This window comes from Emys orbicularis, chromosome 12, assembly GCF_028017835.1.
Source record: "Emys orbicularis isolate rEmyOrb1 chromosome 12, rEmyOrb1.hap1, whole genome shotgun sequence".
Lineage (NCBI taxonomy): Eukaryota > Metazoa > Chordata > Testudines > Emydidae > Emys > Emys orbicularis.
Genome location: NC_088694.1, coordinates 6,128,664 through 6,143,289, shown reverse-complemented (window position 1 = coordinate 6,143,289; position 14,626 = coordinate 6,128,664). Strand labels below are relative to the sequence as shown.

The 14,626-nt window shown below is 43.1% G+C and overlaps 1 protein-coding gene across 1 annotated transcript in view; it reads left to right on the top strand.

Annotated features, from left to right (window-relative positions):
* The window catches only part of COL20A1 (collagen type XX alpha 1 chain), a 94,125-nt gene that overhangs the window by 46,419 nt on the left and 33,080 nt on the right, over positions 1-14,626 (top strand). Inside the window, exons 18-24 of the mRNA XM_065414696.1 lie at positions 420-562; positions 1,969-2,098; positions 2,881-2,937; positions 6,221-6,259; positions 10,052-10,190; positions 12,188-12,330; positions 12,704-12,813. Of these exons, the coding sequence (XP_065270768.1) occupies positions 420-562; positions 1,969-2,098; positions 2,881-2,937; positions 6,221-6,259; positions 10,052-10,190; positions 12,188-12,330; positions 12,704-12,813 (761 nt within the window). The remainder of the gene's footprint in view (positions 1-419; positions 563-1,968; positions 2,099-2,880; positions 2,938-6,220; positions 6,260-10,051; positions 10,191-12,187; positions 12,331-12,703; positions 12,814-14,626) is intronic.

Sequence of the window (14,626 nt, the reverse complement as noted above, 5' to 3'; positions counted from 1 at the left end):
GAATTTAAAAACAAGAAGGGACAAATGGATGTTGCATTTACTGGACAATATCAACTTAGCAATGACATCAGAGTAAATTGGAGTGTCCGATCCGCTCCTGACACACACACACACACTTCCTCTATGCTTCTAGGTCTCCCTTCTCCTCTCCAAAGCTTTTCTTCCAGCTCCCAGGCCTCTCTTGTCTCAGTGTTGAGTCCTTTCTATATACCTTTAGGCAATCCACTCTCCTCCAAGATCTCGGTCTCTCTCGTTCCCTGGCCCTGAGGTGACGCCCCTCTGTCTCCATTCTGAGCTCTCACTATGATGGTAGCAGAGCAGTGAAGCACTTACTAATGTGCCAGATGGAGTGTTTTTGGCCTAGTTTGTATCCATCGCTATCTGCCCGTCATCTAGTTCATATTTGTTCCCTGCTGCAGCTTCCCAGAGCCCACCCACCAACCTCGTTATAGACTCGGAGACCCCCAATAGCCTGCAGGTCCACTGGAGACCCCCTGGCGGCCACATACAGTACTACAGAGTAACCTACGCTCCTGAATCTGATGACAGCGCTCAGCAAACAGTAAGTCCTCGGTTGCTTTTGGACATGCCAGGCACTTGACTAAAGAGACAAAGGCCAATGTCATCCCTGATGTGTCTCTATTGAAGTCAGTGGGGTTACCCCAAGGATAAATTTGGTCAAGAGTACAAGAGCAACTCACTTCCTCCGTCTGATTAATGGCAGTGCATTGGAGACAGGAAGGGGGTGTTCAGTTGTGAATTCAAACCAAGGCCTTCTAGGCTCTTGCATGGATTTCTGTATAAAACATCAGGAGAATTCATTGCAGTCAAAGCCCCACAGACTACAGCCGCCTCTTTTATCCCCTCCCTCGCCATAAACCGGAGTGCTGCATTTCCAATAGGTGAAGGATTAAGGACAAATCCCCTGCTCTGACCTCAAGTGATTAAGCGTTAACCTTTATCACTCAAATTCTCCGTTTAGACCCAGTTAGACTGCAGTACCATAAGGAAGTTTGAAATTCATCGGGATGGAGAATGTCCCCATGTTCATACAGAGCTGCCCAGCACCTAGATAAGCCTGGTCTGATGACTTTCTTCTTCCAGTCTATAGCTTCAATAGGAAAACAAAGCAAGAAACCATGGCTGATGAAACTCCCTCGGTGTTTCCATTTAGTTGAGGCAACATTGGCCTGAGACCGGTAGGCTTGTCCAATTTAGATATCCATTAGGAAAATGCTAACAGGGGACATTTTCCACAATAAATAAGAAACTTTCAATGGCAGCTGGATGCCTAACTCCCCACTATACCTTTGAAAATCTTCCCTGATGAGCTGAGGGGCAGTCTCGGCACCTAGTGGGAATCTAAGGGCTGGCGGGGGAGGGGGGAGGGAGCTGGGTGTCTGCAGGAAAAGAGTTGGGAGAAGAGAGGATTTATCGTTTCGCTCGCAATTCAAAAACAAATTTTTAAGTATTTTCAGGTTGAATTAAAAATGATTTTTTTTCAAAATTTTCACGGCAACCAAAAAATCATTTTGGGTCAAATGAAACATTTTGTCGAGACAAAATTGTTTCATTTTGTTTCATTCATTTTTAAATGTTTGTAAAAATAAAATGAAAGGAAATGTTGAAATTGAAAGCGATTTCAAATCGAAAAATTGAAATGTTTCATTTAGAAAATGTGGAAAGGAAACATTTTGATTTTTTGGGATTTCCTCCTCCCCTTCTCCCCTCCCCACCAATTGAAACAGTGTGGAGAAACCAACATGAACTTGAGAAATGTTTCAATGTCGCTGAATCTGCTGTGTCGGCAGAAACAAGTTTTGGGTGAAAAACCTTTCCCAGCTCTAGCCGGGAAGCGGAGTGTGGTCATCAGCTCTTAGTCTAAACTGCTTTGCTGTTGCCCTGTATTGCCCACTTGTATCCGCAAATGAATAAAAGCTGTAAGAGTCTTTCTCATCTTTGCCGTAGATAATGGTTTCTGGTAAAAGCAGCGGAGTGACCTTGCAGTCACTGCTTCCCAATACAGAATACAAGGTGATGGTTTCTGCTGTCCATGACACAGGAGAGAGTGACGTTGTATCCACTACTGGCCAAACTGGTAGGCAAATCAGTAGGCATTTACCTTTTATGCATTACCTTTTATCCAGAGATCTCCAATAATTTACAAAAGTGTGATGCTGTCATTATCCCTATTAAGCTGGGGCTTGGAAAGAGTAACAGGGAAAAGCAATGTTAGAAATTAAAGGGCCAGAGACCGATTTGGCCAAATTAATCTCAGTGCAACTCTGTGGAAGTCAACAGAGATACTCCTCAGATTAGTTTCACCCTGGAAGTATATGAAGATGTACTTGCTTGTGTAGGATAAGCAGTTTACGTATAGGGCCAGCCTTTCAGAAGGGTTGGTCACCCTTTTGCAGATGTAATTTGCACAGAAAGTTGAACTGTGGGTATAACTCTGAGTAATACAAATGAAAATATAGATGTAGCTACCAGTCTGTGTTTGCAAATCAGATAGAGATGCATGTACTTGGATAGGCAACCACGGTCCATTCTGCAAGCACAAAAATGAGGGTGCAACATTTTCAGGGTACAACTTGTGCCCTGGAAAGGGAGCCAAGTCCTCAGCCCTTTTGCAAATTCCAGTAGGAAAATGAACGTCTAACCTCTTTAAAAAGGGAAATGAGGTTGGAAACAATAGGTCCCCACTTGGAACAATGGGACCAAGACATGGCTCAAACAATGTGCCCATTTCCTATCACATTCCCAAGCTATTGTTTCCAGTCAGAAAGGAGCACAGGGAAGGTCTAATAACCATGAACAATAGTGAACCAAACATCACAATCCCAGAATCAGGACTCACAAATGCATTTATTCTTACAGCTTCTGCCTTGGCTAAACTGCCCTCAGCACAAGGCTCCGGTCCCTTCCAAACAGAGGGTAAGTCGTGTGTGAGAGAGCTGAAATTCACAAGCGTCCTCTTGCAGTAGCAACTCAAGCTGTTGGGGCTTAGCACTTCAAGTAGGACTGGGTGTAAGTCATTTCTCACACCATGGAAGATGATGCTGGGGACATGTATCTTTCCAGCATGAGTCTAATGTAAACGCAGCAGGAGTAGGTGTAACCCATGCCTCCTTGGTGTGGTGCTCTATCCCCCTCTGGAGATTGATGAGCCTGCTACAGCCTCGGCTAAGAGGCATGTGGCTTTTAGCTCATGCAGTAGAGACTCATACAGTAAGCTTCAGAGGACCCAGGTTCCATCTCGCCAGGGTCTGTCGGCATTACAAGTGAGGGCTCATCTGGAATATTAACTGGGAAGACTCTGAAGCTTAAGATGCACTTCCTCAGCTAGGGGAAGTATGTGTGCAGGCTGTCTTGCTGTTTTTGAGATCTGGGTTCTCTGAAATGCTTTTGTTCTAAACAAATGACACTTTGCTTTAAGGAGGCTGTTTGATCGCTGATTGGCACTGTCATTGCCCAGGGAGAACAGAACTGCAGGGTCTGGAGGTCAATCTGACCTGCTGAGGTGGTCACACTTGATACACAGGGGACTGCAACCCAGGGCCTGGTCTGAGAGTGGGAGAATTGTGTGATTCCACCCCAAGACAGAGATGATGGCCCAAGACCTAGAAGGAGCGCTCTCAGAGAGAGCAGGAGGGGTCAGAGGTGGAACTCACCCAGGAACTGGCCATTTCAATAGAACCCTATTCCATTTCTTTATCGCACAGTGCTGGTTCTAATCCCAGTTCTACAGAACTCTTCCAGAAAGAAAAACTTGCTTTATGTGCATGCAAACCAATGCATCTCAAAATAATAGAGGCCAATGGAAAATGTCACCCTTTTGGTTTAGTACCTGATGTCCATAGTCCCAGAGCCATCAGACTCACAGCCTTCAGGTCTCAGAGTAGCAGTCGTGTTAGTCTGTATCCGCAAAAAGAACAGGAGTACTTGTGGCACCTTAGAGACTAACAAGTTTATTTGAGCATAAGCTTTCGTGGGCTACAGCCCACTTCTTCGGATGCATAGAATGTAACATATATTGAGGAGATATATATACACATACAGAGAGCATAAAAAGGTGGGAGTTGTCTTACCAACTCTGAGAGGCCAATTAAGTAAGAGAAAAAACCTTTTGAAGTGATAATCAAGATAGCCCAGTACAGACAGTTTGATAAGAGGTGTGAGAATACTTACAAGGGGAGATAGATTCAATGTTTGTAATGGCTCAGCCATTCCTAGTCTCTATTCAAGCCTAAGTTGATTGTATCTAGTTTGCATATCAATTCCAGCTCAGCAGTTTCTCATTGGAGTCTGTTTTTGAAGCTTTTCTGCTGCAAAATTGCCACCCGCAGGTCTGTCATTGAATGACCAGACAGGTTAAAGTGTTCTCCTACTGGTTTTTGAATGTTATGATTCCTGATGTCAGATTTGTGTCCATTAATTCTTTTGCGTAGAGACTGTCCGGTTTGGCCAATGTATGTGGCAGAGGGGCATTGCTGGCACATGATGGCATATATTACATTGGTAGATGTGCAGGTGAACGAGCCTCTGATGGCATGGCTGATGTGATTAGGTCCTATGATGATGTCACTTGAATAGATATGTGGACAGAGTTGGCATCGGGCTTTGTTTCACACCCCGGAGTGCTATGGTACCAACCGCCTGTGGCTCATGCTTGGTGGGTGAGAGGGGTCACAAATTAACACAGTGAACTGGGCTTTTCAAGTGCACGTTTATTTGCCAAGGGGAATGGGGAGGGAATGACCAGCTCCTCCTACCTTTTACAGTAGTCAAGTACTGAAAATTGGAACCCTGCTTGTCTGGTGAGCTATGAAATGCCATATGATGTAGTAATAGCAACAGAACATTTATAATGCAACCTTAATGTAATGAGCTGCTAAGCTGCATTAAACTAGTGACCTAAAAAGCCATTTAGGAAATAGCCAACCTCTCAAGTGTGCTTGATTTTCAGGGACATCTCTGACTTTCAGATATTTTCCTTGTCCCAGTTCCATCTGGCATCCATGGCCCTTGGATTTAAACAGCAACAACTAATTGAAAGTAACATTCATGCTCTGTTTTCTAAAACACTGCCATACTCAAACCACTTAAATGGGGAGAGCACTTTATAACTTGTCACCAAAGAGCTTTTGATTCTAGTCCTTTGTCCCTAATTTATATGAGTAGCATCCATATATTTCGCTCTCACTGCCTCAGGGATGTGATAAGATTGAGCAGAGGATTTCCTGAAAAGGTGAACGGCAAAGGATTGCCATTTTTTTTTTAAAGATTAAGTTCTAAAATGTAATAACAAATGAATACAAATGAAAGAATGCACTTAAGTCCAGATTTTCAGAATTACATGGACATGCATAGTCTTTGTGTGCAATTACCACAATTGTATATGCAGCCATGGCAATTGCATATGCACATTTTGTGTGTAAATGCATGCACAGATTTTGTGCATGTGGTTGCTTATACTAGCTTCTGAGAAGCTTGGCTATGCCACTTAAACATGATGCGGAGAGGTAAATTTTGCAAAGATGAAATCTCAGCTCCATGCTCAAAAATGGTTGCACAGTTGTGTTCCTTTGTTTTGCAATGCAGTTAGAGCAATCGTTTATGCAAACTGGGCAATTACATATGCATTACATGTTTAGGTATCCAGACTACAACTAACCAGAAATATCAAAGAAAAAGCCCATTATAACTGCGTTTAAGACCATAATGGGCGAGCAGTAGTAGAAGATTAAGTCAAAACAAAGTTATGATGAAGAGGCCTGCCGATAAAGGACAATCATTTCAAAGGCTTGAGTGATGAGTGAGCCATGCAAAACCTTGCCAACTTCCATATTTGCATGTGCAGATTGGCTAAGTGCATATGCAGCTTCTTGGCATAGACCCAAGTTTGCATGGAGTACAAGTTTTCAACCAGTGTGTCTTCAAGCCATTGAAAATATGGCCCAAATGTATGCTGTTGGATTGCCCAGAAGTGTAATGATTATTGCTACCATCAGGCTGGGCCCTGGCCTCAAGGAATTGACCATATTGTAGGATATTATGGTATATATGCCAAGATGTCTACCCAGACTCACTCACTAGGTCTCTATATGCTTTCCATTCTGCTGCAGACCACAGCCATGGCTGCTCTATTCCTGTAATAAGTTGCCAGTTTGGTTTCCATTGGGTCTCATGATTTTTCCCATTTTTTTTTCTCCTGCAGCTTGCCCCACTATCAGTTCCAGTGAAGGCTCTCTGCAAGGTACCTTACTAGTTCTCAGTCCCAGGTGGGCTCTGTCATGAATGTGGAAACCCTGTCTGATCCTGACTAATCTTTAATCTGCATTGCTGTTACGAAAGCTTGCCTGGCACACATTAATGTCATCTTCTCCACACCCCGAGTGCTGTTGCCGAGTCGGAAAGTCTGATGCAGGAAACCTGGGAGAGCTCAACAAATGTCTCCACCCAACACCTTCATTTCCTTTCCCTTTCCCCACCACATTGGGCAACAGAAATACATTTCCCTGTTGTACTGAGTATCTTATTTCATCCATCCAAGCTAGGTAGGTAGATTTATGCACCTCAGCTCTCCCATCACCCACCTGTGTCAACCTTTTTGGGGGAACAGCTAGTGGTTAAGGTTGGGAATTGCAAAGCCCCATAGGAAGTTAGACATCCAACTTCCATTGCACTGCAAGGCAATTTGTGTGTCTAAGGCACTTAGGCTCCTTCAGTAACCCCAGCCTAAAGGTTTTCCCCTTTCCCTCCCGCAAGGTAACCTCTGCAGGTTGTAAAGGATGTAGACATGCCCAGGGCTTCTGTCAGGACTCAAATGGTATATATTTAACTAGGGGAACTCTACTCCCCATTTATCCTCTTTATACACTGTAGGACCCATTATATATAGTTTGCAACCTAGAAAGTGACTTGTACTGCCTATATGGCAGCCCCAGCCCCACATCTTCCTAGAGAGATCTAGTGGTCAGGGCTCCAGCCTGAGATTCAGAAGACCTGGGTTCAACCCCTAGCCCTGCCAGGGTCTTAGAATCATAGAATATCAGGGTTGGAAGGCACCTCAGGAGGTCATCTAGTCCAACCCCCTGCTCAAAGTAGGACCAATCCCCAGAGATATTTTTGCCCCAGATCCCTAAATGGCCCCCTCAAGGATTGAACTCACAACCCTGGGTTTAGCAGGCCAATGCTCAAACCACGACTTCTTTGAGTCGCTTAAGGTACGACATTGGAGCTGGGAGATGTGATTCCCAGCTCGTGTAGACATACCCACGCTAGCTCTGGTTGAGCTAACACCTAAAAATAGCAGTGTATCTGTGGTTGCATGGGCCACAGTTCAGGCTAGCTGTCTGAGTACATACCCAGGGGTCAGGCAGTGCTCGGGGGAACCATCCATGGTGCTGCTGACACACTGCTATTTTTAAGTGATCGCTTGGGCGGAGCTAGCGTGGTGAGCTGGAAATCACCCCTCCCAGCTCAAATGTAGAAATACCCTTAGTCTGTCTCTGCCAGAGTTCCCCATCCATAAAATGGGGATAATGATAATTGGACTTTTCTGCCTCACAGGGGTGTTGTGAGGATATAGACGTCAGAGACTGGGAGGTGCTCAGATCCTCTGGTAAAGGGGGCCAGATAAGTATCTAAGATCCATAGACTGCCCTGTTTGACCTCTCTCCCCACATTCCTGCAAGACTACTCAGTCTGTGTACGTCCAGGCCAAACTAATCAAACCATAATACCCAAGCAAACATCTCTTTGCCTGTATTTCTCTGTAACTGCTTTGCATGATACAGGTGATTCATCAAGAGAAATAGCCCAGTGCCTTAGCTGTTTCACTGGTGGATTAATAATACGGTTATAACTGTAATTTAAATTTTGCTTTTAAACATTGTTGTTATATTTGATATACATTTTAATGGAGGTGATAATATGCCAATCTCAGGGTTCTTAAATCAGAGAGAAATGGGTCTGAAACCGGTCAGAATAATCTGATGAACACTCTAAACGCTGCAGCGTGACAATGTGCATTAGAGCAGCCCAAATGCAAAATACCCACCAGAAGCAAGATCCAATCAATAGCAAGTGGTGCTGAGGTGGCAGAGTACAGCTTGAAAGGGAAATGATGGGATGAACTTGTCCCCCTTTCTCTTTAAAACGAACTGGCTATCTCCCCTCACCCTCCCCAGCCTGCTGTAAAAAAAAAAAAAACCGACTGCAAGGTCTGCTTGTATTAAAATCTGAAATAAGAAAGTGACTCATAGAGCTTTAATGATGAGCTGGGAAAGAGAGATGAAGCTACATGAAGCTGGAGATGAGATGTCAAAGATGTCAGGGGAAAAATCTTTGTAGACCGCATAAGGCAGGGTCACCTCTGGGCAGTTCTTGAAAAATGATGAGAGAAATGGAAATACTTTACTGTATCAACTTTCATGGCTCTCGCACATGAGGATACATTTTGCAGCAGAGAATAATTCTCTCTTTTTTTCCCTTCCCTAAACAATTACTGGAGAGAATCCACTTCTTTTATGATAATATTTGGCATCAAGTTGAAAAAGCAAAACTCATTATAGCTTGTGTTTTTTTTCAGAGCAAATTTTTTTAGTTTTTTTTTTTTTTCATTTTGTCGATTTTTTTAAAAAGTGCCACTCTTATTTATTAGGCCTTGCTACAGTGGCTGAGGCCCTCGTGAACAGTAATTAATTCATTCCAGGAACAAATAACGCAAATATATTTTTAAGGTTCCTAGGTGACAGACTGTATTTACCTATCATTTAGAAAACTCAAGGATGCTAAAGCAAGGAAACAAATAGTTAATGACCTCCTGGATCTTACACTGCTCACATAGTGAACAAACATGTCATTTTTCTCAAATGTAAAAAAAAATAAATCATATTTTATCATAAAACAGCCTTAACTCTGCTCCATAATAAATATTATTCAGTCATCATTTATCTCAAAATAAATCTTTTGGTTGCATGGCCAGGGCCTAATCAACTAGGCCAGTGGTTCTCAAAGCCGGTCCGCTGCTTGTTCAGGGAAAGCCCCTGGCGGGCCAGGCCAGTTTGTTTACTTGCCGCGTCCGCAGGTTCAGCCAATCGCAGCTCCCACTGGCCGCGGTTCGCCGCTCTAGGCCAATGGGAGCTGCAGGAAGGGCGACCAGCACATCCCTTGGCCCGCGCCGCTTCCCGCAGCCCCCATTGGCCTGGAGCAGCGATCCACAGCCAGTGGGAGCCGCGATTGGCCGAACCTGCAGACGCGGCAGGTAAACAAACAGGCCCGGCCCGCCAGGGGCTTTCCCTGAACAAGCGGCAGACCAGCTTTGAGAACCACTGAACTAGGCAACACTACCTTCCAACTAGCTCACTCAACCTCTCTGGGCTTTTAATTATCTCTGCTGAAAAATGTGTCTAATGATAATTCTTTGCACCTGCCTAGTTAGTTTTCATCTGTGGAAGTCAAAGAATATCACAGGGGTGAGCATTGCTACCTCCATTCGGCAGGTGGCCTAACCAACACAGATCTGAAGCATTTTGTATGGTCTGATGAGTAGACAAAGGTCAACCACTTCAGGGATTAGGTTCTGTTCCCACCAACTCTGCCACCAACTTTCCCTGTAACTTTTAGCAAGTCGCTTAGGGCCAGAGTTTCAAAAGTGCTCAGCCCATTGTTCCAGATGGGTAGAATTTGCAGTTGTTCCCAGAGGCGGGAGCTGGGTTCTGGGCACTTTGGAAAATCTAGCTTGAAATTTTTCTGTTCCTCTGTTCCCTGCATCTGGAAAATGGATCTGTGAATATTTCTCCTAAGCCAAAGTGGCACTTTGGTGAGAAACACGGAGGATTCAAGTCAGAACACTGACACAGTATGGAGAGTGTTTTGATCAGGCTGATGATTAGTTATACCTACTAGCCTTCCTCCTTACTGGAATGCACTTGCCCTTGGAGAAAACAAAGCGCAACCATTGCTCAGGCAGATTCCTTACAAATCATTGTTTTCCCTACTATCTCTAAGTGTTTCTTTCTCTGCCCTTCTCTGGCTGCTCCAGGATTTGACATGATGGAAGCTTTTGGACTGGTGGAAAAAGAATATGCCTCCATTAAAGGAGTGGCCATGGAACCGTATGTGTTCAGCGGGACCCGTACTTACACTCTCTTCAGAGATATTCAGCTAACCCAGAGAACAAGGTAGTTTGGGAAGGTAGCTGAGAACCGCATTGATTCCAACAAGAGTTTATTCTCTGTCTATTGCATAAACATTGGCTCTGGTCCACACAATGAAAGGTATTGACTGGTGAGGGTGGGTGTAGACACTGGCCTAATGAACACTCAACTGGCAATTTCCTAGTGAAAATACCATGAATGCTAACCCCACTCTAGTGAAACTGAAAAGAATGCAAAGATTTCCCCCCCCCCTTAGAAGACATGTATTGTGTGCTGATCCATAAATCAACCCCTGAATTGCCTCAAGATGGATCACATGACGGGACATGTCACATAGGAACTTCATTGAATACAGTGGGGTGATTGGAGCGTTGAGTTTTTGCAAGGCCAAGCTCAGATTTTAGGTGCCTACTGGGACCTTCCCTGTTTTAGCTGTGTGCCTTCAATATCACTGCTGTCCAGAATTAAGTGCTCAAAGACAGCATGTGCTGACCATAGAGTTCTGTTTAATTGTCCTCTGTTGGGGATACATTTAATTCTTTCCATGACCACTCCTCTCCTCATCCACATGCACTTAAAAGATCAAACTTCGAGGCAAAGCCTCAGCTAGAAACATGTTTGGGGCAGGACCTTTTTAACCTCTTTCACCCTTTCTCCTAATGTTCCTGGTTTGCAGTCCGACAATTACTGTTGTAAAATACAAGCTCTCATAGCTGCACTGGGCAGCTTGATTTTGATTGACAAGAAGGATTAACCAGTGACTTTGGAATGTGACTTCACTGTGCACCTCGTTAGTTGGGCTCCTTCTCAAAGTCCTATGCATCGTCATGGGTCAACTTTCATTCCAGGCAGCGCCAATGACCCCAGTAGCATTATGGAGTATAAATCAGGGGAGATTTGTCTCTTAATAGTCAGTTTTATTTTATTTTGAAGCCTAATTACTACAGCACTGGGATCATTTTAATCTTATTTAAAGAAGCAAAGCTTCTTACAGTAAACAGAGTAGGGGAATTCAGAAGGCTCTAAGTATTTAACAAAGCATAGATAAATCCATTTGCTCAACCAGTAGTAGTATCAGATACACAAATATGCCCTTCCAAGGACATTATATCATTTAAAACAAAACAAAACTTGCTGTTATGTTTGAAGCAGTCATGAAAAAAGAGGTTGAAGAGTTGTGTATCTACTCATGCAAATGTGGCCCATGCAGATTACGAATGTATCTGCAACATAGCTAATTTTGCTTTCTTCATTCAGTTTTGACCTATGCCTTTTGAGTGACATTTGCATGCAGTAAGTGCTTTGTAACAAGTTTGGAACAGAAGTCTAGAAGAGAAAGCCAGACTTTCTCAGGAATCCATGGCTGGACTTGTTACATGTCCTCTCACAGGTTTCATTTTTGAGTCCCAAATTTCACAAGTGATCTTAGTATGGCTCATGTGTCTTTTTGCAAGGGACTTCTAAGTACCTCTGTCAAGGCCTGAAGATCTTCCCCTAGTTTTCTACCCCATCCATCACAGCCATCATTCATTCTTCTTGACAAGGAGTTTTGGATAGGACTCTTTCAGAGCCCATCAAAGTAGCTCGATAAGCTACCAGAAATGTCTCTCTTGAATGATGCAAGGCTGCATTCACTGTCTCTTCAGCATTCCCTGCCCCAACCCAGGGAGTGACAGATTGACCATGATGACTGGACCTGTACCTCCCTTGTGACGCTACGATAAGGCCACAGGGATGCCCTGCACATGCAAAATTCTACATGTGTTTTTAAAACCCAAGAGGAATGTACAAAATACGGAGCACATTCTCTACTGTGGTAACTCCTTCAACTTCAGCCGAGTTACAGCAGCAGAGGATCTGGCCCACAAATGAGCCTCACTCAGGCCATCATGCCCCGGTAACACCACTCTGTCTGTAGCTCTGTCTGTAGCTCTGTTCTGGTTGTCAGGAAGGTAGAATATAAGCCCCCTGGCATTCATAATCATTAGTCACTGAGCTGACTTCTGCTTGTCTCATTCCAGTGAAGTGCTTCTCTCTGGGATTCCGTCTGTGCACACCATCAGCATCCTCCTCCGGCTCCTTCCAGAGGCTCCCAAAGAGCCCTTTGCCGTGTGGCAGCTAACAGATGAGGACTTCCAGCCACTCCTCGGGGTTATACTTGACTGTAAGGTTTCATGTAGTATAGATCAGATTCAGGTATTTGAAAGAGTAACAGAACCAACTTCTATACTCAGTTGGACAATTTTATTATTGAAACTTGCCAATGTCCAGCATGAACGTTACAGAAGCTATTGAAATAACACATGCAAATATTTTTCTGTATAGTTAAAAACCCACTAAAAACTCAAATTTTATTTATTCCATTTTGCAATGTATTCTTTACTTTGACCATTGTTTTCCGTTTTTGTGCTTTTATAGCTTGACAAGTATTAAATGTTTTAGTATGTTTAAGCTTATATCTTTTTTCAACATGCTGTAGGTGAAATCAAATTCTATTTTAATTCTAAGTTCTTATTTGTCCTATTTTCCCCCTGTAGCCAGTAAGAAATCCTTGACCTATTTCAATCATGACTACAAGGCTGATTTACAGGAAGTCACCTTTGACCAACAGGAAGTGAAGAAGATATTCTATGGGAGCTTTCATAAGGTCCTTATCAAGGGATGGAGTAACTTAGATCATTATCTCACAAGGGCAGGCTGAGAAAAAATGCACTCAATATATATTATTTGTACTGAAGAGTGGTTATAAGAATGTTCTTTAAAAAGTCATTAGCAAATTGGCCAACCTGTTTGTGTTGATTTGCAATTGTAAGGAATTTTGAGTCATCCCATATGAAAAATACATATTTTCCAAGTATTGAATATTTCTTAAAATGCATTACATAGTTAGATATACTTAAAATATATGAGAGTATATGAAATATATCCACACATTACAAACTTGGCTAATTGTCATATTTAAAATGTAATGTTTGGTGGAAACATGAAATGCTACAGTAGTGAAATATATATAATGTATGTTGAATCATGCACTTCCTTTTTAAATATTAAATTTTTGCCAGTTTTGTACAGTATAAATATTTTATATATTTTCATAAAAATGCTTTAGCAAAGATATAACCACCCTGTGAAAAATATGTATTTTTCTCCATAAGTGATGCATTAGAAGAGCTAACATAGTAGCTCATTCAGTTCACTCACTTTGATTTTAATATTGCCCCGATATGTGTCTTTCAACTGATCTGTTTATTGGAGTGTATGCCTGTCCATTTATGATGCAGTGTGGTAGTCCCAGTGGTGCATAGCATCGTACTTATGTAACTGCACTATCCTTTTTTCTCTGGATATATAGTTGAAATGTCACCTCTGGTCCCAGCCATGAGAAGATTTAAGCTTTTAAATAGTTCCTTTGAAGTCAGTGAGACTACTTCTGGCCTATTGGCCTAAAGTTAAATGTATGTTTGTGTCTATGCAGAATCGCGGTCTAAGTGCAAAAGAATTTGCGAGTCTTTGTCTAGTCCTGATGCACACCATAAAATCACCACTCAGTTTAGCAGAGGGAATCGTCTACTCACGAGAGGCAAAGGACTGGGAATGGCTGATTGTAGTATGAACTGGGGTTGAGGTGGATATGCCTAATAGTAGGTGTTTGTGGGGGACATGGGATAAGCTGTGAAAGGGCTGGACAAGCTAGGCTAGCATGGGGTTACAGGTCAGGGTGTAGGTGCCCTGGCATACCAGTGCAAGGGGATCTTGCCCAGTGGCTGTCTGCTCTATTCCTGGCTCTAACTGCAGTCACTGGTTTCTCTTCCATACCCGTCACTTTCTTCCTCATATAAGAGTAAGAATTAAAAAGGGAAATGTAGGAAACAGGAAGGAACTGAAGTAAGGCAATTGGGTATGTGATAGACCCACAGTTTGTCAGATGGGCACAGCTATTCACTCTACTAACCCATAAAAAGGTGAGTTACCATGGAGCACATTCTAAGGCAATATAGCCAGTGGATATGCACAGGTCTAGGACTCAGGAGACCTTGGTCCAATTCCCAGCTCTGCCACTGACTTGCTGGGTGACCTTGGGCATGTCTCGTCCCTTCCTGTGCCTCAATTTCCCCATCTGTAAAAATGGGGATCATGATATTGACCTCCATTCTAAAGTGCTTTGATCTCTAAAGATGAACAGCGCTAGATAAGAACGAGGCAGTGGTATTATTCCCAGCTGAAGTGCCAGAAGCAATAATTTTTTAAGTGCAAAGTTGAGGGCACCTGGCAGATTTGTCAGAGATTGTTAGAAATGAGGCTGTTTTTTGCCTTTTGATTTGGGACAACAACGTTACAAAGCAGTGGAAAACAATGGGTTTTTGTGGCACATCCTTCATACATGATCCATAAAACACTTTTGCCGAGATCAGTCCTAACCTGAATAGAAGGGGGTGGTTGTAACAAGATTTCACGAAGAG